General features: G+C 36.4%; 1 protein-coding gene and 1 pseudogene across 2 annotated transcripts in view; one reads left to right on the forward strand and one right to left on the reverse strand.

The window, feature by feature from the left end:
- The window catches only part of SEL1L (SEL1L adaptor subunit of SYVN1 ubiquitin ligase), a 59,698-nt gene that overhangs the window by 9,763 nt on the left and 24,025 nt on the right, over positions 1-25,910 (forward strand). The window contains exons 4-11 of the mRNA XM_079128057.1: positions 14,017-14,184; positions 15,775-15,880; positions 16,688-16,850; positions 19,124-19,177; positions 19,270-19,329; positions 21,898-21,979; positions 22,300-22,454; positions 24,502-24,558. Coding sequence (XP_078984183.1) covers positions 14,017-14,184; positions 15,775-15,880; positions 16,688-16,850; positions 19,124-19,177; positions 19,270-19,329; positions 21,898-21,979; positions 22,300-22,454; positions 24,502-24,558 — 845 coding nt within the window. The remainder of the gene's footprint in view (positions 1-14,016; positions 14,185-15,774; positions 15,881-16,687; positions 16,851-19,123; positions 19,178-19,269; positions 19,330-21,897; positions 21,980-22,299; positions 22,455-24,501; positions 24,559-25,910) is intronic.
- Positions 20,773-21,374, reverse strand: LOC306654462 (large ribosomal subunit protein eL29-like; annotated as a pseudogene). Its single transcript has one exon. The product of its transcript is annotated as a large ribosomal subunit protein eL29-like (transcript).

Consider the following 25,910-nt stretch of genomic DNA (forward strand, 5'->3'; position numbering starts at 1 on the left):
CATTTGTGTTTATTTTCTGGATAAAAACCATTTGGGGTTACAAAGCAGTGATACTTTCTACCGTTCCTTCTGCATTTGTTACTTTGGATTCTTTTTTAGAGAATTTTCCCTCTTGAATATTTGGGGCAAGCAGGATAAATTGTTGATTATTTTTCCCTTGAAATGTTTTCAAATAATAATTCGATGCCCTTCCAACAAAGACCAAAGATGTACATTTTTTTTTCTTTTTTCTTTTTTGTATTATTTGTTGCTTTGCTTTGTTTTTGAGCATTGTTAAGGATAGAGGGGGAAAAACAGAAAATAAAAAACAAAGTGTGTTTTTCTATACTCATTAAACATTTCTCATACCAGATATGTGGGAATATTACTCCACATATCAAGCAGGCCCTGGACAGTAGAGTTCCCATTGGACACCATCTGGGTGCCCTCTGGTTTAACTCAGTCTACCTGGAGAGAGCATCAGGTCCTACAGGTCGAGAGATGGATGAGTCCCACAAGAATATTTCCCTTCTCCCACCTCACATGTGAGTTGCAAGCCTCAGGTTGTTGTGCCCAAGTTCTGATTAATAGGTTGTAAATTGGAGTTCTCGTGATCTCTTCTTTGGGTTCAGGTAATATGCTAGAGCAGAAAGTGAGCTAGAGAAGAACAGAGCTTCCCACCATCTCAAGGTATGCCCTCCTCCAAGAACTTATATGTGTTCAACAATCCAGAAGCTCTCAGAACTCAGTCCTGTGGGATTTTTGTGGAAGATTCATTATGTAAGCATGGCTGATAACTCATTTGCCACTCATTTTTTTAAGCTCAACTTTCAGTCCCTCTGAAGGGTGGGACTTAAAGTTCCAATCACATGGTTCCCCTGGCAAAAAGCCCCCGTCTTGACTGTCTAGGAGCCCCCAGCTTCCAATCACCTCTTTAGCAAACAGAAGATACTCTATCAATTCAGAGATTCTAAGAATTTTAGGAACTATATGTGAGGAAATTGGAAGGAATGCTAAACATACATTTCAAAATATCACAAGGATCATTGAAAAGTCATAGATTTTTATGAATTTATGTTTTACCATATTATAGTCATTCTCTTTTGTTTCTCAGATCATCCCATTTTGGGGCTTTGGGAACCTTTTTTTAAGTTTATTCCTTTGTCCTTTTGACTTTCATAACTTTTTTCATGACCTTTTAATTTTCATAACTTTTTCAGGCAGGCCAAGATGTCTCAAACTCATCTTAATACATTTCCTAACTCAGAAATTAATCGCAGTGTTTTTCCAAGGAACCTGAGTTAATTTTCATGGTTTATATTCTACTGTTGAGGCCTTGGGGATGTGTTTGACCACTGAGTTCTTCAGTAGATAGAATTAGGAAATATTCATACTAATAATTTTAATTCAAATTAAATATCATAGGTGAGACAATGCAAAGGGTTGGGTTGACAAATTGAACTGAGAAAACTTAGAGCTCTTATCCAGTATCAAATTTGATTCATATTTTCAAAAATATAATTGTCACAAGACAGTCAAAGCGAAGAGAAGACCGAGACTGCCAGTGCTGCGCCCAGGTCCTTTCTTTCTTCAGTTTAGGGCTCTGGCCCGGGTCTTAACATGCCAGATCTCTAAGTGATGCATGTGAAGTGTCACTTCTACAAAAGAGCTGTCTTGATCATGAGATATCTCCAGTATGTTCTTGGTAATTGTGTGATTTTTGACATTTTCTAGGTGGTCATGCCTATAGTATACATCCCAGCTTTATGCATAGTGAGCAGTCTAAATAGACCAACTCCATCCTGCTAAAGCATTCAGTAAGCAAGCACTGTTCCTATAGTAGATACTTTTAATGTGCTTACCAGGAGGCCTCTCATTAGCATGTTTCTAAAGTAATTTGACTAAGTCATCTCTATTTCTTGGACCAGTAAGAGGAGAGAACAGATTGCAGAACTGCCACTAGCTTTTCCACCCATCCAGACTTTTGTTTGTTTCCTTTTACATTTGTCTTCTTTTTTGTTGATGCTGGCATTCTTAATTTCTAATGACATTAATGTTATATTGCTTTATCCTAATCTATATGCATGTATAGTTTCAAAATAACAGCGGTGACCTTACCACTGACTATGGGGCCGCTGAATGCAGTCTGAGATTTCTTTTTTTTTTTTTTTTTTTTTTTGTGGTGCTGGGGATTGAACCCAGGGCCTTGTGCTTGCAAGGCAAGCACTCTACCAACTGAGCTGTCTCCCCAGCCCTGAGATTTCTTTGTAGTTCTTTTTGTCCTTAGTATATATTTTAGTAGGGATTTATAAGTGTTTTAAAATCACTTGAGTAATTTTCTGTGTGGTTATATCAACAACTTTATAAATTTAGATTCATTTTAATTTGTTTTAGTTTTCATTCATGATTGAGATTCATTTTTAATTTCTTCTTAGTACATGAAAAGGCTTAAGCTCTTACATATATATAATAATTATTTATGCATCACTTTGTGTGTATGCAGTTCCAAATATGTGAGTCTTCAGTGTCTGGCATGCTAGCTGTCTTCTGTAACCTTATCTGCAGTTCTTTTCTCAGCAGTACCAACCCTTCACTGTTCCTTACCTACACCCTGCAATTATGCCTTGGGCCTTTGTTCAGGTTCTCCCCCATGCTTAAAAGTGCCTTCCTGACCCCTTAAACAAATCCATCTACCAAATTTCTGCTCATCCTTAAAGATAAACGTATATTTCCCCTTTGTGAAATAGTTTCTGAACTAACCAGGGATGATTGAAGAGTTTCTGGATATGAGAGCTTCCTATCTGGCCTCCCTGCTTTTACTCTTTCTCTCTAATTAATGTGTCAGATTCCTGACCACAGCCACACTGATTCTTCTTTTGCTCAGAAACCTCCCATGGCTTCCTATCATGCTCATAATCCAAACTTCCTTTACTGACAAGCCCTTACATGATCAAGCCCTTCCTCTGTCCAGCTTCACTTGCATGACTCCAGCCACACTCACCTTCTTACTGTTTCTTGAATATCTTACACTTATTCCAACTGTGTTAGGGATCTCTAAGACCTCAGCCCCAGATTCAGTGATTCACAGTAAAGACTCAGAGGAGTCAGCATGTAGTTGTATTCACAGCTGTGATTTGTTACACTAAAACAAAACCAGAAAAGGAAAAGGTGTATCGGGTGAAGTCTGGGGAAAACTGCATGTAAGCTTTAAGAGTTTTCTCCCAGTAGAGTCATACAGGATGTGCTTAATTTCCCCAGCAAAAGTTAAATAACGTATGTCAGACATTTTCTATCATGGAAGATATCATGGGGTTTTTCTTGAGGGCGGGTTAAGTTGGCACCCTCTACCTGGCATATGCCAAAATTGTAGACTCTCAGAAGGAAAGCAGGTGTTCGGCATGAGCTCTACAGTTTGGGTGAGCCACTATTCTCAGTTAGAACGGTGGAAACTCACCAGAATTCTAATCTCACAGAAGTGCCCTTCTCACCCGTGTAAGCAGGTCTTTTGAAAGATTGAAGTTTATACCTGCTACTTTTTTTTTGGGGGGGGGGGGGGTGCTGGGGATCGAACCCAGGGCCTTGTGCTTGCAAGGCAAGCACTCTACCGACTGAGCTATCTCCCCAGCCCCTATACCTGCTACTTTAACTCTACTCTGCCTGGTCCACCCCCTTGGTCACTGACCAAGGTATCTTCACAGTATATTTATTCTCAGTAAGTCCCAGCAGTAGTGAGGCAACCTTCTGTACTGATTTTAGTTATGCCTTTTAGTCCTCTGCTTAGTAGGCTAAGTATACTTAGCCAGTTGAAACAAATCCTATTAATTGTAATATGTCTATAGAAAGCCAGGTGGCTTCCTCCTCAAGTTTCTGTTTTAATCCTTCTTTAACCTGTCCCAGAGCATCAATTCAGGCACGCATGACTTGTAGCCAGTGAGGTGAAGCTGACCTGAAAGCCTTCCAGGACCAGGGCAGTGTCAGGAGTGCGGTCCCATGGGTACCCATGGTAACCTGGAAACCCAAGAGTTTACAATTGTTGGGCACTTCAAGCAAGACATACGTTAGGATACCATGCAGCCTCCCACCATGGGTAGCTTGTCCTTGGGTTCCTACTCCAGCCCAAACAACTTAGTCCAGCCCTTGGTTTCACTGGGTCTGCCAATAGGTTCCACTTGTTTTGCTGTCACCTAGTTCATCTACCTCATGAGTCTCAACCACAGCCGCAGGTTTTCTACATGGAAAGTGCAAGCATCTCCTGCTTTTTGTAGTCATCCCTGTCAGGTGTAATCATGGGCGCACAGTGTGAATTCAGTCACTCTCCCAACAACTTGGAAAAGCACACAGAGTTTTCCTTTAGGAAGCAGTAGAAATTTCAGGAATAGTTTTAAAAAACAAAGATCACTAATGCTGTCTCAGCTCCTCCTACTTCTTCAGGTCAGGGATTTCAATTTGTTTTCCTCAGTTATTACAAAATCATTGTTTCCATTAAGAGGTCATAATTTACATTTTTTCAGTCTTCCCCTAATCTCATCCATAACTTTTTTGGGGGGATGGAGTGTGCAAGAGGGTCAAAAACATCTTCACAGAAAAGCATTTTTATGCAATGTCACCAGAAAGTTGATGTTCATAAATTGATTCAGAGCAAAATCCTGGACTTTCAAAACATTCAAAATGGGTTTGCATCGTGTCCTTGCACCCCTTTCATCCCTGTCTTTTATCCAGGGAACAGCCTGGAAAAGAAGAGTCCCTCAAAGAACAGCCATACTTAATAAATTAGATTTTATGGAGGTGTGTGGAGCAGGAAGGGGTGAAGGAAGCTGGGTCAGGGTGTCACTCCGTTGTTATAAACTGCTGCTAATTGGGAAGGCAAATGCAAGGGTCAGCAGCAGTGTGACATGCTTGAGAAGGAGTCAGACTGACCTGTTCACAGTAGAGGATCCCTGTGATGGACACTGTCGCAACTTGGGACTTTTGGAAGTAATCACATGTTCAGAGTGCCATCAGTTTCTGTATCAGAAATATCTGGCTAATGTACATCTGGATTTCAAGTGATCCCTTCAAAGAACAAACTCTTTCCTGTGGGCATTTTCATGTGACTCAGACAGTTCAACCAAGCATTTATGACTTTTTCACAGTTTGGGGCCCCAGAGAGAGGTATCCTAAATGTGCAAGGTTGCAGAGTGTGAGTTCTCCTCGTTGAGCCTATGCTGGCATTCAGTTCAGCACAGCTCACCCTAAGGCTGAGAGCTTACACCAGGCAGTTTAGGTCAGGTTTTAGATCAGGCAATTAAGGTTAGTGAATTCAGGGTTCAAAAAAGCAGACTTTTTTTCAGCAGTAACAGAAGTGAGATGCTCCAGAGCTAAGAAGTCCAGGTGATAAGCAAGGCTTTTCTCAACCACTTTGGCTAGTCAGTCTTAAGAGTCCAAATCGTCCTACTCAAAAATACACCCATCAGGTTGGAAAATCATCAGCCTTTAAACATAATACTTCAACTCTCACAGGAATTCATCAGCAAATGAAAACCAGTTTTTGAAGACTTCTTTTGTAGAGCATCTCTTTTTCTTATTATCTCCCTTTTTTCAGAGACTTCAATCAGGGAAAATCCACATTTTCTGTAGCTGAATAATCAGCTACAGAGACTTACTCTGTTTCCAGTACTCAGAGCTTAAATTCTAACCCACCCACTGGTGGCAGAAAGCAAGTAATTGGTGTTCTCACTGACACATTTCTTTTTTACAGCTTCCCTTGATGATTCCTGTAGTATTTTTGAAATCATAATTTTTAATATTTTTAATTGATTTTTATCATATATCCAGATATATAAACTATTAAAAATATCCATTTTTTTCCCATTTTGTACAGTTTACTCAAGCTCTCAGTAGTTAAGTTCAGCATTTGCTACATTAACCTTATAGCTGCCGGGTAAGAGTCAGGCTGTGATGCAGTGAAGGCAGGGAGGCTACTGCAGCAACAGCAGCAGCCGCGCTGGAGAAAGCTGCTAGAGTGTTTCCTCCTCCCTCTTCCCCTACCCCGCCCCCATTTATCTAAAATTTTGCTCCAGCCCTGGGACCTGGTTTAGTTTCTCCCCTTACTTAGAGAAGAATGCAAGCTTTTAACATTTTTGGCCTAGCCTGGGGAACTTTAGGGTCCTTTATCCTCCCACTGGAGGAAAGAAGAAAATCAAAGACATCACACATCACCTGGGCTACTCTCTTTTCACCTCAGTATAACTAGTGGGGCCAACAGCAGCCAAAGCAAACCGACGTTTCTAAAGTTGGTTCTGTCATTTTCAGATCTCCGTGTACTTTTACCTCAGATAACAGAGAGCTACCCAGCTGCAACTTTGATATCATGGGCAACTCTAGCCACTTGGACACTGAAGAATCATTATATGCTATCCCTTATCCTTCCCCTTTTAAAACAGTGCTTTCACCATATCTCAGTGAGTCTGGGTCACTCTAACAAATTCCACTTCTGTTGCCAGCTGTGCCAAGGGTGCCCAAGACCATCCCAAGGTTTGATGATTTGCTGGAAGGAAACAGGACTTGATTATGATTTTTTTTTTTTTGTTCCACATAATTTTTTATTTTTGTATTCTTCTTTAGCTGTACAAAATAGAAGAGTGTATTTTGACATGTATACATGGTGTATAACTTCCTGTCCTTGTGGTTGTACATGATGTGGAGTTAAACTTGTCATGTACTCACATATGAACGTAGGAAAGTTATGTCCAATTCTTTCTACTGTCTTTTGATTATGTTTTATTACAATAAAAGTATACACAGAAAAATCAGCATAGGGAAAAGCATGTGGCAAAGTCTGGGGGAAACAAGGTACAAGCTTCCAAAGGTCTTCTCCCAGGCACATCATACAGAATATATTTGACTCCCTCAGCAGCAAATTGTGACAATACTTCAGAAATGCTGCCTACCAGGTAAGCTCATTAGAAACATAGTTCCTGTGCTTTGGGGACTATTCATGTAATCACTGTCTACCTAAAACATAGAAAAATCGTAGACTCCTTAAAGAAAAAATAAGTGTTGAACATAAGCCACACATTTATACAAGCAATTTAGGCACAGTGAGTAGCTTTCATAAGTTAGAATGGTAGGAACTCTCCCAAATTCTTAAATTCCTGGACACCATCCAAGGGCCTACCATATAAGCAGGCTTTTCAAAGGATAATAGCCTTCTGTGTTAACTATTTTATACACATCATCACAATTAATGTTTGTTGAATGAGTAAATTGCCATCAAGAGAGGAATGATTACATTTTGGTATTCCCTGTTTTAGAATACTTGTAGCCATTTTTAAAAGAACGTGATTGGTTACAAATTAAGTTCATCAAATAGTGGTAGAAACAGAGGTTTATTTGGCTTGCAAAAACAAAACTCCAGAAGTAGGCAAGTAGGTAGTTGGTTAAGTGCTTTTGCCATCAGGAGCTCCAGCTCTTTCTTTCTTCCCTGTTCACTGTCCTTAGTAGATTGACTTCATCCTCATGTTTGTTCCACATGATCAGTTCTGGTGGTAGTTGCACCTCCAGGTCCTAGATCCTCAGGAGTACCTGATTCAGCAAAGCAAAAGCCCTCCAGAACCCACTAATAGAACTCTGCCATTTCTGCCCTTTCTGCCTCCTGGAAGAATGTCAGTGATATAGTAAATGAAATCGTCATATTATAAATTAATTCCCTGTTATGGTTGGGATCTGCAATGTCCCACAGAAAGCAATGCAGCAATGTTCAGAGGTGAAAAGATTGAATTTTAAGAGCTCTGGCTTCACCAGTGAATTAATCCACTTGATGGTTTAATCATTGAATGGGAAGTGAAGAAAATGATAGGGAGGTGGGCATGGGTGTAAGAAGTAGGTCACCGGGGTATGGCCTTAGGGACTATATATCTCTCTCCAGTGTACCCTGTCCCCACTTCATGGCTGCCATGAACTGATTAGCTCTACTCTACCATGCCCTTTCATCATGATGTTTCTGCAGACAAGCTGACTGACTATTAACTGGGACCTTTGACACTGTAAGCCAAAATAAGTCTTTCCTCCTCTACATTGTTCTTGTCGGGTGTTTTGGTCACAGCAGCAAAAAGCTGATTAACACATTCACGTAGTATGAGCCTGTATTAGTCAGGGTTCGCTAGAAAAACAGAACCACAGACAGTCTACTAGCAAATCTCCTCTTGTTCAGGAGAGGTTGGTCTTTGTTCTAATTAGTATTTATCGATTAGATGAGGTTGACCCACATTACAAAGAGTAATCTACTTTACTCAAAGTCAACCAATTTAAATGTTTTCTCTTTGGGCACAGGGTGCACTCCTGTAATCCCAGGTTCTTGGGAGTGCAAGTGTGAGGGCAGCTTCAGCAGTTGAGCAAGACCCTGAACGACTCAGCAAGACCTTGTCTCAAAGAAACAAAACAAAACAAACAAAAACAGTCTGGGGATGTAGCTCTATGGTAAAGCGCCCCTGGGCTAAATCCCTAGTACCACAAAACATTAAAATGAAATAAATGTTAATCTCATCCAAGTGTCACCTTCCAGAAACATCCAGAATAATACGTGGGCATCATGATTAGATTAATTAAGACACAAAATTAAAAAAACAGATCCTTTATGTGAAAAAATGCCCCCCCCCCTTTTTTTTTTCATGTTTACAAATGAAAACAGTCCAAAACTTCTTTTCTATTAACTGTCATTACCTCTGGAGAAAAAGAATTTGAAGTTGAAGATAAAGATGACTGATTTTTCTTTAATTTGGTACACTTTTCTATTGTTTGGATTATCTCCTAAAATAAGCACGTCATCCTTATAATTTTAAACACTAAAAAGAAAAATGAATAAATAGAATAACCAGCATCATGAAATATTTTAGTGGCACAAAGAGAATTGAGTTTAAACTTAATAAATCAGGTTCCAAAGGAAGCAAGTTGGTTGAGTAACAGAATGGTGTTTCTACCTCCTGCTTAGTGGGGATGGCGGGGAAGGAATGACCCTTCACTTAGTAAGCAAATAGACAAAAGTTAGGAGGGAAAGAAAGCATAGACCATGGCCTGCAATGGGTTCAGACTTTAACTGGAAAGACTTTGTTACTCTTGTTTCTTTGGTTTGCTTTTATAAGAAATTATTTCTGCAAGAAAACTCTTTTAGAAGATCATTCTTAGGGAAAACCAACCCATGCCTGCTCCCACCAGGGCCTGGGAAACTCAAATTACCTGTCAAGCCATTGTGTAGAGAAACTCATTGTTCTTAAATAGCAGTTTTCCTGGGCAAGTTTTACTCTGTATGATTTTGGGCTGTGTTGTCATCTGATTGTTATGAAGTTTGTCACTTTGTATTGGGTATATGGGCCAGTGTTTGTTTTGTTTCTTTGTTTTATGTTTAGTTTCTTTTCATATAGAGTTGAGATTTGTATGAACTCTGATCTTATTTTTGTTCATCTCTATCTGACATTTTTCTTCTGAAAAATACATTTTAATCTATAAAGCAATGACTCCCTTAGTGTAGTAAGTGAGAGTTTACACATAGTTTTTCAACTGTGTTTAGCAGTTCACAACTGTATAGGCAAAGTAATCTGCCTATAACAAATCACTTAACATTAGTATTTTCCCCTAAATATTTCCCAGGCAACAATAATGTTTCATTTGTCCTTACCATTTGCTTTATTTTCATTTATTTTTATTTTTTTAAAGTTGACAGATAACATTGTATTATTTGTTATGTATAACACAATGTTTTGAAGTGCCCATAACATTGTGGAATGGTTAAACATTGCTAATTAACCAGTGCTTTCCCTTACATTGTCATTTTTATGCTAAGAATACACGTCCCCTCATTTTTCAAGATAATAGTATATCATTATTGATTATAGTCACCTTGAAATATAATAGATTTCTTGAAATTTATTCCTTCTAACTATAAGTATATATCCTTTGACCTTTCCCACACCCCCCATCACAACCAACCTGGCCTCTCAGCCACCCTTCATTCTACTCTCTGCTTATGAGATCAGCATTTTTAGATTTCACATGAATGAGATCATGCTGCACCATTTACTTTAAATCAAGTATGACAAGTTTGATTTCCCTTAAATCATCTACACAGGTGTTTTGTTTTAGTACTCTGGGGATTTTTATGTGTGTGTATGTGATTGGTTTGTTGATGGAGTTTTTATCTTGGTGTTTAATAAAATTGATAACTATTACAGTTGTCTTGAAATTGCTAACTTTTTAACACAAATTGTTTTTCAACTATATTTGACTACAAAAATATTTGATTCAGTTGCTATTTACTACTGTGTTTTAATGTATTAGATTGCCTCAAACAGGCAGTATAAATGGTTCATTTTCTTCTATTTAACAGAACACTGATCTAAATTCATAGATACAGTATCAGTCTTTAATGACACTGTGAAAGTTCTCAAAATGGGAACTTTGCAAAGTAAATTCTTGGTGTTTATTCCTATAGATCAAACTTAACTTTTTTGTGTTTTGTTTTTATTTTATAATTAAAAATGAGTACAGGGTATGTTTATATTCCCCAAACATTTAATTCAATATATAACAGCAGTCTAGCCACATTTACGTTTTTCTTTCTTGAACTTTTTCCTTCAGCTTTCAAACATGCTATATTTTATATATTAAAAACAAAAACCTGCCTTAAAGTTCCCCTCCAGTTACCATCCTGTTTCTCTACTCCTCTTGATAGCATAATTCCTTGAGAGAGTGGTCTGGAATCATTGATTTCACTTCTGTGTTTCTGTTCTCTAATCCAGCTCTAAGAGGTGTTAGCCCCCTCCAGACCGCTAAATCATCCCTTCACCAGTCACATTGTAATTGGTGGATATCTGGTCATTTCTTGGTCCTTATCTTAGTAATGCCTCACTACTATTTGTTCCCATCTCTGAAGATGTTTTCTTTACTTGGCTGTTGGTTCCTCTACCTGCCTGATACTGAAACATGAGACTCAGGACTCGGCCTTCTGTCCTTTTTCCTGTCTACACTACTTTCTAGTTACCTTTAATTCCTTCCGTGTTGATGATACCCATGTTTCTATTTAGGGCTGTACCAGAGTTGATGTGACCAATCTGCTATCAACAGATCTTTAAGGCTTTATTTCAGGTTGATATTTTTAATTGAATTGATGACTCATTTAACAGTGGAGTTTTAAGAATGCTCCTGTGTTGTAGAATTTCTTTTTTTAATTTATTCTTTCTGGACATACATGACAGAGTATATTTTGACATATTATACATAGATAGAATAAGGATAACCAGTTCCAATTAGGATCTCATTATTGTGGTTGTATGTGATGTGGAGTTACATTGGTCGTGTATTCATATATAAGGATAGGAAAAATTCTGTCTTTTCTATTCCCATCCCTGCTCCTTTCCCTTCATTCCCCTTTGTCTGGTTCAGTGAACTTCTAATCTTCTATTCAGTCTTAGTTTTTAAAATTACAGTACTGCACAGATCTCTCTCACATGTAATCTCTTTGAATACTTGTGGGAGTTTTCTGTAAGAATTCTAGAAGTAGAAAAACTGCATCTAAAGATATAAACCTTTTAAATCCTAAGAAATACGACTAACTGTCCCTCTTAGAGAGATTGTGCTAATTTATATACTTGCTAGCAGTATGAAAGTACATATTTACTTAGCTGGATAGTGCTGAATGTTTTTGTTTTGTTTTGTTTTGTAACTTTCTTGATTTTTTTCTTTTTTTGGTTTGTTTGTTTGTTTGGTTTGGTTTTTTTGGTACTAGGGATTACACCCAGGGATGCTTAATCCACTGAGCCACATCCTAAGCCCTTTTTTTTTTTTTTTTTTTTTAATGTTGAGGCAGGGTCTCACCAAGGTGCTTACAACCTCACTAAGTTGTTGAGGCTGGCTTGGAACTTGGTATCCTCCTGTCTCAGCCTCCCAAATTGTGGGATTATAGATGTACACCACCATGCCTGGCTTTCTTGAATAATTGTAATTGACTTTGCAAGAGCAGATTTCTACTAGTTTAAATATAAAGCAATACAATAAGTTCTCATGTGCCATAAATTAAGGATCTTACTCTTAATGCTCAAAAAGATTGTGAGACCATCATCATCATAGACCCCAAATATGGTTCCTTATTTAGAAAATCTGAAGTTTTACACAAAGCTACAGAATTAACTTAATGTCACATTTTTCCCCTTTCATTTTAAGTATCAAATTGTGCTGGCCATCACTATTTTAAATTGCATAACCAACCAGCTTGGTCATACTAAAAGAGTGATTACCTTGTTTCTAAAACTGATACTATTCTTGTATAGGTGTTTTAAAGGATAGCTTTGAAATCATTATGCACTCTCTCCATGGGAAAAAAAAATGAGTGAAATTAACACTATCATGAGGAATTTTTCCTTGAGATAAATTATTTGAAATTAGGAAGTCCCAGTCAGTAACTTTTTAAAAAATTTTAAGACAGGTCTAAAAGGTAGTAACAGCTGTGTGTAGTGTCACATGCCTGTAATCCCAGCTACTCAAGAGACTGAAGCAGGAAGGTCACACATTGAAGGTCAACCTGGGCAACTTAGCAAGACCCTGTCCCAGAGTAAAATTTAAAAAGGTTCAGTGGTAGAGTACCCCTGGGTTCAATCCCTAGTGCCATACAAAAAAAGATAGCAACAGTTACCATTTTGTAATTTTGCTTAGAGAAATAGCTAAGAGATTCAGAATTCTCTTTCTAGTAACTTGCTAATAAACACATTATTTTGACAACTTTCAGTTTTGATTATATTGAAGCAGGTGCATCCTGGCGGTTCTTCCTGCTTCAGCTAGTGCTGAATCAGCAGTAGGCTAACACCTGTTGTTGCCAACATCATTTTGTCTATCTCTAATTTTTGCTGTATACTTCTATATGAAAGTATAAGTTTGGTGAACTGGAATTTCTATAATAAGGTATTTTTTTAAATTTTTTGTTGTTGATGGACTTTTATTCATTTCTTTTTTAATTTTATATTTTTAATTGTCAATGTCTTTTATTTTATTTATTTATATGTGGTTCTAAGAATCAAACCCCACCCCCCAATGCCTCACACAGTCAAGGCAAGTTCTCTTCCACTGATCCACACCTCAGCCCCAAGCTATTTGTTTTTAAGACAAATTTTCAATTATCATAGAAAAAACTAAATGTTCTTTTAAACCATTATATGCTATTTGGTTTGAAATTCAGTTTATAAGCTGCAGCTCTACAGATACTGTCTTTCCAAAACAGATTTGGATCTAGTAACAGTGCCTAGGGATGCCCATTTCAAAAATCTGTATCCAGAATGACTTCTCACAGGTTGTTGCTGAAGGATAATTTGCCTGTTAATTCCATTAGAGATAACTTCTTTAAAACATGGACAGATCAAAGGTGAAGAGGTAATTTAGAACCTCTACACTGGAAAGGAAAGAGGGATACTTTCCAACCTTTCAGAGTGAGGATGCCAAGAATAACAATAGTAGCTTTGATTTCTTGAATTCTTATTACCTTAAATGACAGGCATCATGTAAAAAATTTAGTGGGAGCTAGATTATGATTAAAAAAAAAAAAAAAGTCCCTGGACATATGATAAGTGCTGTACTAAAATGCTATGGGATCACAGACAAGTGTATTAGATTGGGGAGCATTTTCCCTGTATACCTTTGTTTTCTTAAAGAAATTGACATGACATTTAGGAAAAAAGGAGTTATGCTGAGCACTAGAATTGATTCAGTTGTATTTTGCCTTATTGTTTGCTCCCTTGTTGGGCAGAAGTTTTCTGGTTGACTGAACATTCTAAGGTTTATCTCAAAAAGTTTGGGCTAGATGTAGATGTGAGTAGTCAGCTGATCGTGCTCACCTGTTGACTCAACCTCAGGTCCTCCCTCATCAAAAATCATTGCTGGCCCTTTTAGGTTCCCCTTTACGATTCATATATTATGTATCTTCTTCACCTTCATATTCTAAGAATTGAAATCAACAGCATTGAAACCATGAATACCAGAGTCATGGTTCATGTTTAGATTTTATTACTTTTCTTTCAGCTTTGACTGCCATTGAAGGCACAGCACATGGAGAGCCCTGCCACTTCCCTTTTCTTTTCCTGGATAAAGAATATGATGAATGTACATCAGATGGGAGGGAAGATGGCAGACTATGGTGTGCAACAACCTATGACTACAAAACAGATGAGAAGTGGGGCTTCTGTGAAAGTAAGTATTGCTCATCCGGAGGCTCATCCGTGTTGCTTTATGTTTAGGGCAACATCTCGAAGGCCTTTTTGGAACCATCCTTTTCCACCTTGGTCAGAAATGGCCAGCTGACCTGTTACAGCCTTAGTGAATGAACTTCAAAACTGGAAGCATGTGCTGCCTTTGTTTTCAGACTAACACTCAGCTTATTACAGTCATGTCTTATTAAAAGGTTTTTAGTTTGTGTGCACAGGTAGTTCCATAAACCCTTTAGGCAAGGTTGCTGCATTAATTAACACAAAACATTGTTGGCAGTAAAGGAAACAGATTGTTATGATGACAGTTAATAGTGATTAGAAGAAAACTAATTCCTATTTTAAATATTTTGAGTGAAGTATTCTGTGCCAAGATAACTTTCGACAAATACAATTTATTAATCATACCAAGTATAAATGTTAGTATAAAGGGACCAACCTCTACAGGCAAGCTGTGTTTTCAGGAGAACTTTCTAATTATAAAAGAACTACAAAAATTTTGAACAGACCCACTTTTAATACCAATTAACATTTTTAGCCTAATGGTTCTGATGCAATATTTGGGTATTCCTAGAAAACAACATCAAATATAGTCCATCTTTGGATATAAGCCAGTATGACTGGGAACTCCAGTTTAATACATCAGATTTTTCTGTAGTACAAGAATCCATTTGTGTTTGTTTAAAATCTTAATGAAATATATGTCTTTTGATGATCTCTGTGTCTGTTTAAAATTATATTACAGGGCCAGGGAGATAGCTCAGTTGGTAGAGTGCCTGCCTCACAAGCACAAGGCCCTGGGTTCAATCCCCAGCACCGCAAAAAAAAAAATTATATTCCAATAAAAAATTAATTTTTGAATAATCTATAACAATTCTGTGATTTTCAGTGTGATAGTAGAGAATATGAGAAAATTAAGGAACTTGAACATTAAATTTGGATCTATATTTAATAAAAATATAATTTTTTATATAAATTAAATATAATTTTTATTATGTAATTAAATACTTACCTTTGTAAAAATATAGATTTCAGATAGGGCCAAGGTATCCTTTGTCTACAACAGTATTTTTCTGACTACTGTTATTATCTAATATCTTTCTGTTCTTATTTTAGCTGGCCTTGGCATGTAATCTGAAATCTTAGTTGAATTATATATAAAATATCAGTATTAATAACAGAAATGTACACTTGAAAAGCAGCTTAGTATTGCTTTCTCAAAAAGAAACTAATTTTTCAATGAATTTTGTATTTTTTGTTTTTGTTTTTTTGTTTTTTTTTTTTAGTTGCAGATGGACACAATACCTTTATTTTGTTTATTTAGTTTTATGTGGTGCTGGGGGAAAAACCCAGTACCTAACATGTACAAGCAAATACTCTCCCACTGAGCCACAACCACAGCCCAATTTTGTAGTTTTTAAGTCATGTCAGTAAATGCCACTCACAGTTAAAACTAGTGAAAGATCATTTGTTGTGTTTGTATGACCTTCCCAAAGAAGGAGTCAATTCCAATGTTTGATAAATAATTGGAATAGCATTAAAATCCATTTAAATGCATGTGACATTTTATTTTTAGCTGAAGAAGAGGCTACTAAGAGAAGGCAGATGCAAGAAGCAGACAAGATGTATCAGACTGGAATGAAAATCCTCAATGGAAGCAATAAAAAAAGCCAAAAAAGAGAGTATGTATCCTTTTTCCCCCAATATAGGCTATTACTGAGAAAACTAGCGAAGTACTTTTTTAAAGAAAACTGTACTGCCAGAGACAGATTTCATAAGTTCCCAGAAAATGACATTGTTCGTACACATTCATATTATGATTTTTATCAAATTTAATTTGTTTATATAAGATTATAAATATTGATCACAAGAATGAACAATGAGAAAAGTGGAAATAATTGACTAAGGTTGTAAATAAGGTTGTAAGAATCAAGAGTGCATATAACACTCAGGATTCAGCATAACTTAAAACAAACAAAAGGAATTGTCATTAAGTATATTGTTTGTTTCTTGGTTTTGCTTTGGAATTTTCAACTGGAATTAAAGAATTTGCATTTTGAAAATGTAAAAGAAGTGATTATATACTGACATTTTATGTCCTTTTCAGTTTTCCTGACTTTTATTGTGGCCTGTGCACAGTTAAAAAGAAAATTGCAATACCTATTATTGGATTATTTATTGAATATCATCACATTACAGTTCTCTTACGGCAAACCTAGTTAACCTTTTTAATAGATTTTTCTAGAATTACTGTTAGTGTAATTAGACTATTCCAAGATACTCAGGTAATAGGGAGTACTGGTACCTTATCAAAATATCCAGAATATTTTCTACACATGTAAATAACATGATTTAATAGAAATAATATCAGGAAAGTTTTTATTATAAATGATAATATTATTTGTGCTGCATTTTAGTAGATTTTGAAAAACTGTTAATAGCAGTTCCAAAACACTGCTGATTTGTTTTTTACTTGTTTATATTTAAAGAGCATATCGGTATCTTCAGAAGGCAGCAGGCATGAACCATACCAAGGCCCTGGAGAGAGTGTCATATGCACTTTTGTTTGGTGATTACCTAACACAGAATATCCAGGCAGCTAGAGAGATGTTTGAGAAGCTGACTGAGGAAGGTTCTCCCAAAGGACAAACTGTGAGTGCACTTTCAGTGAAGTATCTCTCTGCACACGGCATTTGCTGATTTTAAGAATAATTTACCCTCTATACCCTCGTGTATTTTAACAAGTAAAACTGCAAGACAATATCACTTTAAACACAAATTTTTTGGCAGATTATTTCACCGGTCTTCATGTATTCCTTTTCCTTCGGGTGAGAACACTTATGGTCAGTGAAGGCATTTTTGAGGTCATAAAATTGCCACAATTACATTAATGGCTTTTCCAAATTAGGTCTCTAGAGAATGAAATGTGTAGGTTATTCTTTTTATCTGAAATTACTTACCCTTGCATTTTCACCAAATTATAAAACTAAGAAAGTAACCATTACTGATGCACCACTCAGACCTGAGCACTGATAATGTTAATACATGCATACCCTTCTAAGTCTTCCTCTTTGTGTGTGGGTGAATATATATGTACAAATTTTTTATTAAAATGAGATGCCTTTGTCTATGGTTCCATGACTTGCTCTTTTTACCTTTTAATTTCAGCAAAATTTTGTATCATATAATACCCAAACCATATTTATATGATTTGAGGTCCAAAAAAGTTTTTTACGTATCTTTTGTCTGTATAAGTACACACTTGTCTAGGACTACACCTTATATTTGGTTGTCTTTTTCTAGCATAGCACCATGTTTTTTTTTATTTCCCCTGTGTTAGGGGTAGGCACAGTTTTCTGCAGAATGTCCTACCTCTGCATCTTAATAGTGTTCCTTTATTTCTCCATCCTCTGTATTTCCTGTAAATTGGATATTACAGCTAATGACTGACGAACTCAAGTAAAATATTTTTGGCTGAACTACATTTTAAGGGATGTTCTAGATTCACATTGCATTACATCAATTGATAATATCTGTGTTATCAATTAAAACATTAGTAATGCTAAGATTAACACCTGGGTTTAGGAAGCCATGACTTTTATTTAAAATGTCTTTTTAATTCAGATTTATTCAAGCTGTGGGATTTGTCTAATGATATCCCAAAATTTCTAGTCACAGAGAAAGTCTATTTTCAGACTATTCAAACAATAATAGGAAACATAATCATTGTTTTCTATATATGTGAATATCTAATGAATCCGTAACTCTTTCTAATTGTTTTAGTTTAAAAAAAGGATTTAATTGCTCCCCTTTGTTTCAAAGCTTTTTTCCCTTATTTAATAAATCAGTTTCTATAATTGTCACACATATTACATATATTCTTTGTCTTTAGAGGCATTCTGTGCTGAAGAATTGTCTTACTCATAAAGCATCATTTTCCTCTAATAATAGAACCCTACAATGACACAAAAATTTACACATCGCACAGTATTCTCTTCATGATAAATTCTAGTTGATGCAACTTGCAAAGTCCCAAAATCACAGTGGCTTGACACTATCAAGAGTTCTTGGTTGGTAGAACTCCTACTTGCATCACTCTCTTCCAAGTGATGACACCTGGTCTTGTGCTATTTCCATCATGTAGCTTCACCATCAGGATCACAGTTTCCAAGCCATCATGAAAAGGAAAGATCTGGGAGACTCTCTGGAATGCTTTTTAAGGGCCAGTCCGAAAAATGGCTTACATTCTTTCCTGCCACATCCCAGGCACATAGTCCTACCTACCTATGCAGGAGGCTGGGAAATGTAGAGGAGCTTATGGATTTTGATGAGCACTAGCATTCTCTGCCACACTTGCTTTATAACTTTCATATCATGAAGGACGATCCACAGAAAGCAAAGGGTAGAACTTTACCAATGCACTGTTTGGTGGTTTTTCTTAGAAATTGTAATATACTCTAGATTGTGGAGTGGCCTTTCTCCATTGACTCCTTGTGTCTTCTTATTCCTAGTATAGTTTTATCTCAGTAATCTCTTGTCCATTTTCATAGGTATCTTACTGTGCATAGATAGAGATGTATGTTGAAGTAACAGTTTGAGAGTTGTTTTGTCTTCATGATGGCTCTTCATAAAGATGAAGAAGAATCCTGTTTAAGTGTGTTTAGCTTTGTTTTTCTAGTTAATATTTTAAGATTGTCTTTGATCTTCAGACTAAACTCTAACTTGTTTAAAGTTACATTTAATTGTGTCATTTTAAATCCTGAATACATATCTGAGGCTCTTTAATTTCATTTTTGTGAATACTTGAATTCAATTTTTTTTAGCATTTAAAGACTCTTGCGTCTTTTTGTAGTGCATAGAATTGTGTCTGTCTTGGATAAACTTTCACCAAAGGAAGAATTCTTATTTTTACCATTTTATTTCAGGCTCTTGGCTTTCTCTATGCCTCTGGACTTGGTGTTAATTCAAGTCAGGCAAAGGTAACACTATTTAAACTTTATTGTATATTATAATTTGAAGTGAATAAACATATGCCTATATTCAGCTAAATGTTCTTTTTGTTCTTTCACAGGCTCTTGTATATTATACTTTTGGTGCTCTTGGAGGCAATCTAATAGCCCACATGGTTTTGGTAAGTAATGAATTCAGTAGGTGAGTAGTGGTTTATAATGGCTACAACTTTTCCAGCCTTCAAGATTGAGATTTCCTTAATACCATATGTTTAGTTGAACATCCTTCCCTTCTTGTTAATGGAGGTAACAAATTGAATCTACATGTGGATGAAAAGTTTCTCTGAGTTGGAATTGTCAGAATCTTTTTAGATTAGATTATTGTAGATTTTACATGTAATTTGATGAAAGATTTACATTGGTCACTTAAATAACTTAGTGGCAAATATGTAATTTTTACACCAAATTCTTTTTCTGTTAAGGTGCTTAATCTGCCTTCAGCTTTATAAACTGACTTTAAGTCATATGACCTCTGCTACATGCTTCTGTGTTTCAAATGAAAATAAGTTCATTCTTGCAGGAATGTAAAAGATAGAATTAGTGAAAGAAATGAGACAGAAATCAGAGAAAGCCATCATTTTTGGGATATGAGACTTAACAAAAAAGGAAAATATAGTTTTCTGGCCAACTGGATAGATCCTAGATCATTTCACCTGTGTGTATTCAAGAACTATTTAACTGTTTAGGACTGAGGATATAGTTCAGTTGGTAGAGTGCTTACCTCACAAGCACAAGGCCCTGGGTTCAATCCCCAGCACCACAAATATATATATATTTAGTGCTCACCCTGAACAAGCTTTTAATCTAAAAAGGGAGAGATAAAGAGGCCATTATAGTTCTATACTCTGAATGTAATAGGACACTGGTATTAAAAGGGAACGAGATCTACAGAGATATTTCTGAGGAAAGAAGAAAATAGAGTGTGAGGTTTTTTTTGTTGCTGTTTTGGTTTGGACTTGTTTTTTGTTTTTTTGATGACCATAGTAGTAAATAAATGGAAGAAGCAGAAGGATGCTCAGGCAGTGATACAATAAATGCAGAGGGAACACAACCAGAGGAAAAGTGATATTTGCAAGGAAATGCATGCATTTTGCTATGACTAAAGAGTAGAACTCCCTGTAGTTCATAAGCTAGGTGGGAAAATGGGAATCATGTAAAAAACTCATGATGGCAAGAAGCTTCTTGTTAGAGGCTAAACTGCTAAAGGATGTAAAGCAAGTAGAAAATAGGTGTTGCTCTAACTTTCTGAAACATGTCTGATTTCTATCATGGTTTTTTCATCTGTATAGTCTACAGTAACATTTATTTCTCTAACAGTAAATTGAAAAGTTCCTTTCAGGTGAATTTTCAGGAAACATGAAACATTTTTTGTGTAGCAAATGTATCTTAAATATTTTACAAAAATATTTTTTAAATTATACATACCAGTCTTCTTAGTGACTACAGAATTAGAACATTAAATATATACATGTTATTATACAGTTATATCCTAAGGGATTATTAGAGTTTATACAGTTATTTGTGCAGAATGATTCCAGAGAGTTAGTTGTACTTTGTTTTCTGTTCTTTTTTTTTTTTTTTTTTTTTCCTGCCTCTGGATTTATTTATACAAACAGCACAGGAGGACACCAGTCCCCATAGATAGGGGCTCAGGGGTCACACCAGTCCTTCTGTCCTCACATTCACAGAGGTTTTTATTATGGAGCCTTTGCAGGGACCTGGGCACCCTTGGGGGCGGGAGCCGGAGCTGATGCTGATACTGGAGCTGGAGTTGTAGCCTGGGTCTTGGCTTGGGCTTTGGCCTTTGGCCGACAGAGCCTGCGTTCCCTGGCCATGTGGGCACGAGCACGCTTCCCATGCTTGGGATGGGCAAGCAAGGCAAGGCGATCAAGTTTGCGGCTGGCACCCTTTGGGATCTTGGGCTTAACCTCCTTAGGCTTTACCAGGGCTTTGACAGCCTCAGCACGTGCACTCATGGCCTTGGCGTTGTTTGCCTGCATCTTTTTCAGGCCCTTCTTGTTGTGCTTCTTGGCAAAACACATATTTCTCAGGAACTTGGGGTCTACCCCCTTAAGAGATTCGTATCTCTGTGATCGGGGTTTCTTGATTCCATTTCTGTGCCATTTTCGGATTGGTTGTGCGAGGTGTGGTTCTTGGACTTGGCCATGGTCTGCACCGTAAGCCGCTGCTCCCAGAGCGGTTGAGACCGGAAGAGGAAGAGCTGTTCTTTTTAATTAATGATCTTCCCACTTACTCTGAAGTTATTTATTACTAGTATTGCTATGCCTGCTTCCAGTAATCTCATCCTCCCTATTTTGCTATTTTTTATTTCTTTGCTACTTTGGAAGATTAACTCTTTTGTTGATTAATAATAATTAATATTTTATAAGATTAAAATTGGTTCTAAGCAAAAGCCTAAGAAATTTTCTCTTATGATTAAAGTGCACACATAAATTTCATGGCATTTATTTTAATTGCTCTGTTTCCTAGTTCTTAACTATAGTGTACTTATTGGAGTTGCTGAATAAAGGACCTGAGAACTTAAAGCTGAGGATTAAATGAGCTGGTAATGTACTATGATCAAAAGGCAGCAGAATTACATTCTGAGTGTACTTAGCTTTGTTCATTCCAAGAAAAATGCCACCGAATCATATGAAACTGCTCTCCTCTCACTTGAAGGTGTCTTTCAGGGTTATAGGTACTGGGCTGGCATCGGAGTCCTCCAGAGTTGTGAATCTGCACTGACCCATTACCGACTTGTTGCCAATCATGGTAGCTATTTTTTTCTTTCACCTTCTAGAAAAAAAAATTTAAATAGATCTATGTTTATTGTAGCATGTGAAATTTCATAAATGGTTCTCTTAAGTAGAATCATTCGTAAACCTAGTTGATTGAAAAATGTTTCTTTAAAATTTTGCTTTGGGTTCTACTTTTTAAATATTTTGTGGGAAAAAAGGGTGATTTAATTGATTCCTATTTTGAAATGCATACACTACTGTAGAAATAATTTTTTTAACATTGTGTTTGTCAATGTTTGGCAGCTGGAATCCTTCTTATTTCCTTCCCATTTTTACTTTGTCCCCCTATTTCAGTTGCTAGTGATATCTCACTAACAGGAGGTTCAGTGGTACAGAGAATACGGCTGCCTGATGAAGTCGAAAACCCAGGAATGAACAGTGGAATGTTAGAAGAAGATTTGATTCAGTATTACCAGTTCCTAGCTGAAAAAGGTGATGTGCAAGCACAGGTATGTGTTTAAACATTTCGTGGAATATCTGATTAGTATTTTAATGTGGTGAGGAAGGCAAACATTCACTTATGTAAATAACATTTCTCATCTCTTTGAGCAGTTATATTAGAGTCACATAAGGCACATTAAAAGAAATATTAAGGGCTAGGGCTGTGCTCAGTGGCAGAGCACTTGCCTAGCACATGTGAGGTACTGGGTTCAATCCTCAGCACCACATAAAAATAAATAAAATAAAGGTATTGTGTCCACCTACTACTAAAACTATTAAAAAAAAAAAAAAAAAAAAAGGAAAAGAAAAAAATACCAAGAGTTCTACACTCTCAAAAGATTGAATTTGGGTTCATCTGAGATGGGGCCTATGCATTGACAGCTCCTAAAAGCTGAGCCTATGACTTCCCCATGTCCAGCAGTGGTAAATCACTGCTTCAATAGAGCAGCATTGACCCTGATGATAAAAGCTTTTACCGGAGTCACCAAGGATGAAAACTATCACTTTGCCTAAACAAGAAGTCTCCAAGCTTTGTAGAGCTATTTATCTTATCTATTTATGCTTCATAGTTTATTTCAATGATAGTAAAATAAAAAGAACTTCAACATCTATATTTTTTCTATGACATTTGTAGTTATTTCTGATTTAGAACATGTAGAAATAAGTAGATGCTTAGGGTCTTGGGAGGTTGAGGCAGGAGGATCATGAGTTCAGAGTAGGCCTCAGCAACTCAGTGAGACTCCTTCTCTAAATAAAATACAGGACTGGAGTTGTGGCCCAGTGGTAGAGTACTCACCTAACATATGTGAGGCACTGGGTTCGATTCTCACCACCACATAAAAATAAATAAATAAAAATATTGTGTCCATCTACAGCTAAAAGTATTTTTTAAAAAAGTTAAGCATCCCTGGGTTTAATTCCTGGTACCAAAAAAAAAAAAAAAAAAAAGTAGATGCTTATTAAGTACAATTAGGTTTAAGGCAAATGAAAGGAAATCTTAAGTTGTTTAAAAAAAAAAAAATGTATTAAAAAGTAGATCCAAATCTTAGCTCATGGAATTTATAGCAAAATTTCTTGTCTGATTAAACATCTTTCATTAAAAATGATATATTTTAGCTTAAATTTTCTGTTATATTTACTTTATCTTCCTTTTCCATGTTTCCTTATCTCTGCTTTCTTTCCTTCTTGGTTTGAGTGCTGTTTGCTGTTGCATCTCTTCCTCTCCACTAGCATGATAGTTGGATATCCTTTTAGTACTCTTCCAGTGAGTACCTAAAGATTGTAACTGGCATCCTTGTTTATCAGTCTAGTGTGGATAATCACTATTAACCATTGTCAGGACAACACTGAATCCTTAGAGCACTCTGTGTTTATCTCATATATATATTTTTTAAACTCACAAGGTATTGTTTTATACAGTTCATATCAATTTAAATGTATTTATACATTTTCCTTTTCATTGTACTTTATTTATTATTGTATCACCAAGCTTCATAGATATTTTCACTACTTAGCTGAAGATCACTCTTCACTCCTTTAAAGCAGGTTCACTGGGGATAAATTCAGTTTGCAAATGCCTTTATTTCACTCCCACTTCAGTATACCACTTAGTTCTTAGAAAATTTAGGTTAACAATTAATATTTAAATACTATAATTAGATGATCGATGTTAATTAGTAGATAATATTTTGGATTAATTTTAAAGTAATATTAAAGACTAAATGTCTAGTTTTTTTTGTTTTGGCTTTTGGTTCTAGGGATTGAACCCAGGGTGCTCTGCCACTGATCTACACCCTCAGTTCTTTTATTTATTTATTTTTATTTTGAGACAGGGTCTCACTAAATTGCTGAATCTGACCTTGAACTTTAAATCATCCTGCCTCAGCCTCCCAGTAGATAGAATTACAGGTGTACGCCACTATGCCCAGCTTAAATGTCTAGTTTTTTGAGGAATGAACAGAAGCCTTTTAATGACCAAAGTTTCTGGTTGGCCTGATGTTAATTATGTGCTAGTTGCTACCACTTGGTTTTGCCTTGTTTTCATTGATTTTTCAGGTTGGTCTGGGACAATTGCATCTACATGGAGGGCGTGGAGTAGAACAAAATCATCAGGTAACTACCCTGTTCCTGTGGCTTTGCCCCTCACTTTGTAGCAAGAAATCATGCTCCAGAAGTATTTTTTGCTAGTCAATGCCAATATCAAACTTGTGTCATTTAAACATATATCATAAGTGTACTTTCAAAATCTACCTAACCCCTGAGGAAGTTAAAGAATTAAAATGTATATATGCCTTAGTAGCTGTGGGAGTGGAGAATGTAAAGTAAGAACAGAGTAAAATATGAGCCCTGAAAAACTTCAGTGTTTAAAAGTCAGCTGATTGGGGCTGGGGCTGTAGCTCAGGGGCAGAGTGCTTGCCTAGCACATGTGCTTGCTTAGCACTACATAAAAATAAACAAATGAAATAAAGGCTTTCTGTCCATCTACAACTACAATTTTTTGTCTTAATAAGTCACCTGATTCAATAAAAATCAGCAGAGGCTTAGATGGCACAGGTAGTGAATTAGAAACAAATAGAGTGGCATCTTGTAAGCCAAGCTAAAAGAGTTGTTTCAGTACTGGAAGGAGAATGTTTGAACTATGCCAAAATGCTACAGAGAGGTGGAATGAGATGAGAGGAAATTTTTATTGGCAATATGAAGGTCATCGGCAGCTTGACAGGCTTTCTTTCTGAAGTAGTATGGATGGAAGGCAATTAAAATTGATTTAGAGTGCCTGTAGAGAGTTAATTGAGAAGCTTGGCTGTGAAGCAAAGCAACTACCAGGTAACAGTCATTAAGGAAAAATTGAAAGAAAGATGCATCTTGTGTGGTTTTGGGTTGGTTTGAAGGGGAAAGGATCAGAAAGAGGGTTAGATGAAATCAGCAAGGGAAAGAAGGAATAATCAATGCTACAAATCCCTAACGAAGATGGACAATACAGTTGACAATGATGATAAGGAATTTCTACAGATGCCAGTATGTTTAGTTATGATTCTAAGTAGAATCCAAAATTTTTCTCTAAATAGTACAGAAGGAAATTGTATTCCTTTAACGAACTATGAAAATATGCTTCATACCTTGTAAAGACATGTTAGTTTTCCTTTACCCCAGTTACCAGTAGTGCAGTGGACAAATAAGTGAGCTGCTGTCAGGTGTCCTAATGCTTGCTCACATTACCTCTAAATAACACAAGTCTTCTTGGGTCTGAAGTTTAAGGAACACTAGAAATTTCCTTGTAGCTATAACTATAAAGTGATTTAAAAATAAATAGTACCTTGATGTAGCCATCAGGTGAAATAAAATTTCTGGATGCACAGATTTCTATTTTGAAATATTCATAACTGGTGTTCTTTTTTTAAAGCCACTGCCATATAACAAGATTTTTTTTTTTTTTACTGTTCCTGAAATAGATTCTTTTACAAACT

The sequence above is a fragment of the Sciurus vulgaris genome (assembly GCF_902686455.1).
Source record: "Sciurus vulgaris genome assembly, chromosome: 2".
Classification (NCBI taxonomy): Eukaryota; Metazoa; Chordata; class Mammalia; order Rodentia; family Sciuridae; genus Sciurus; species Sciurus vulgaris.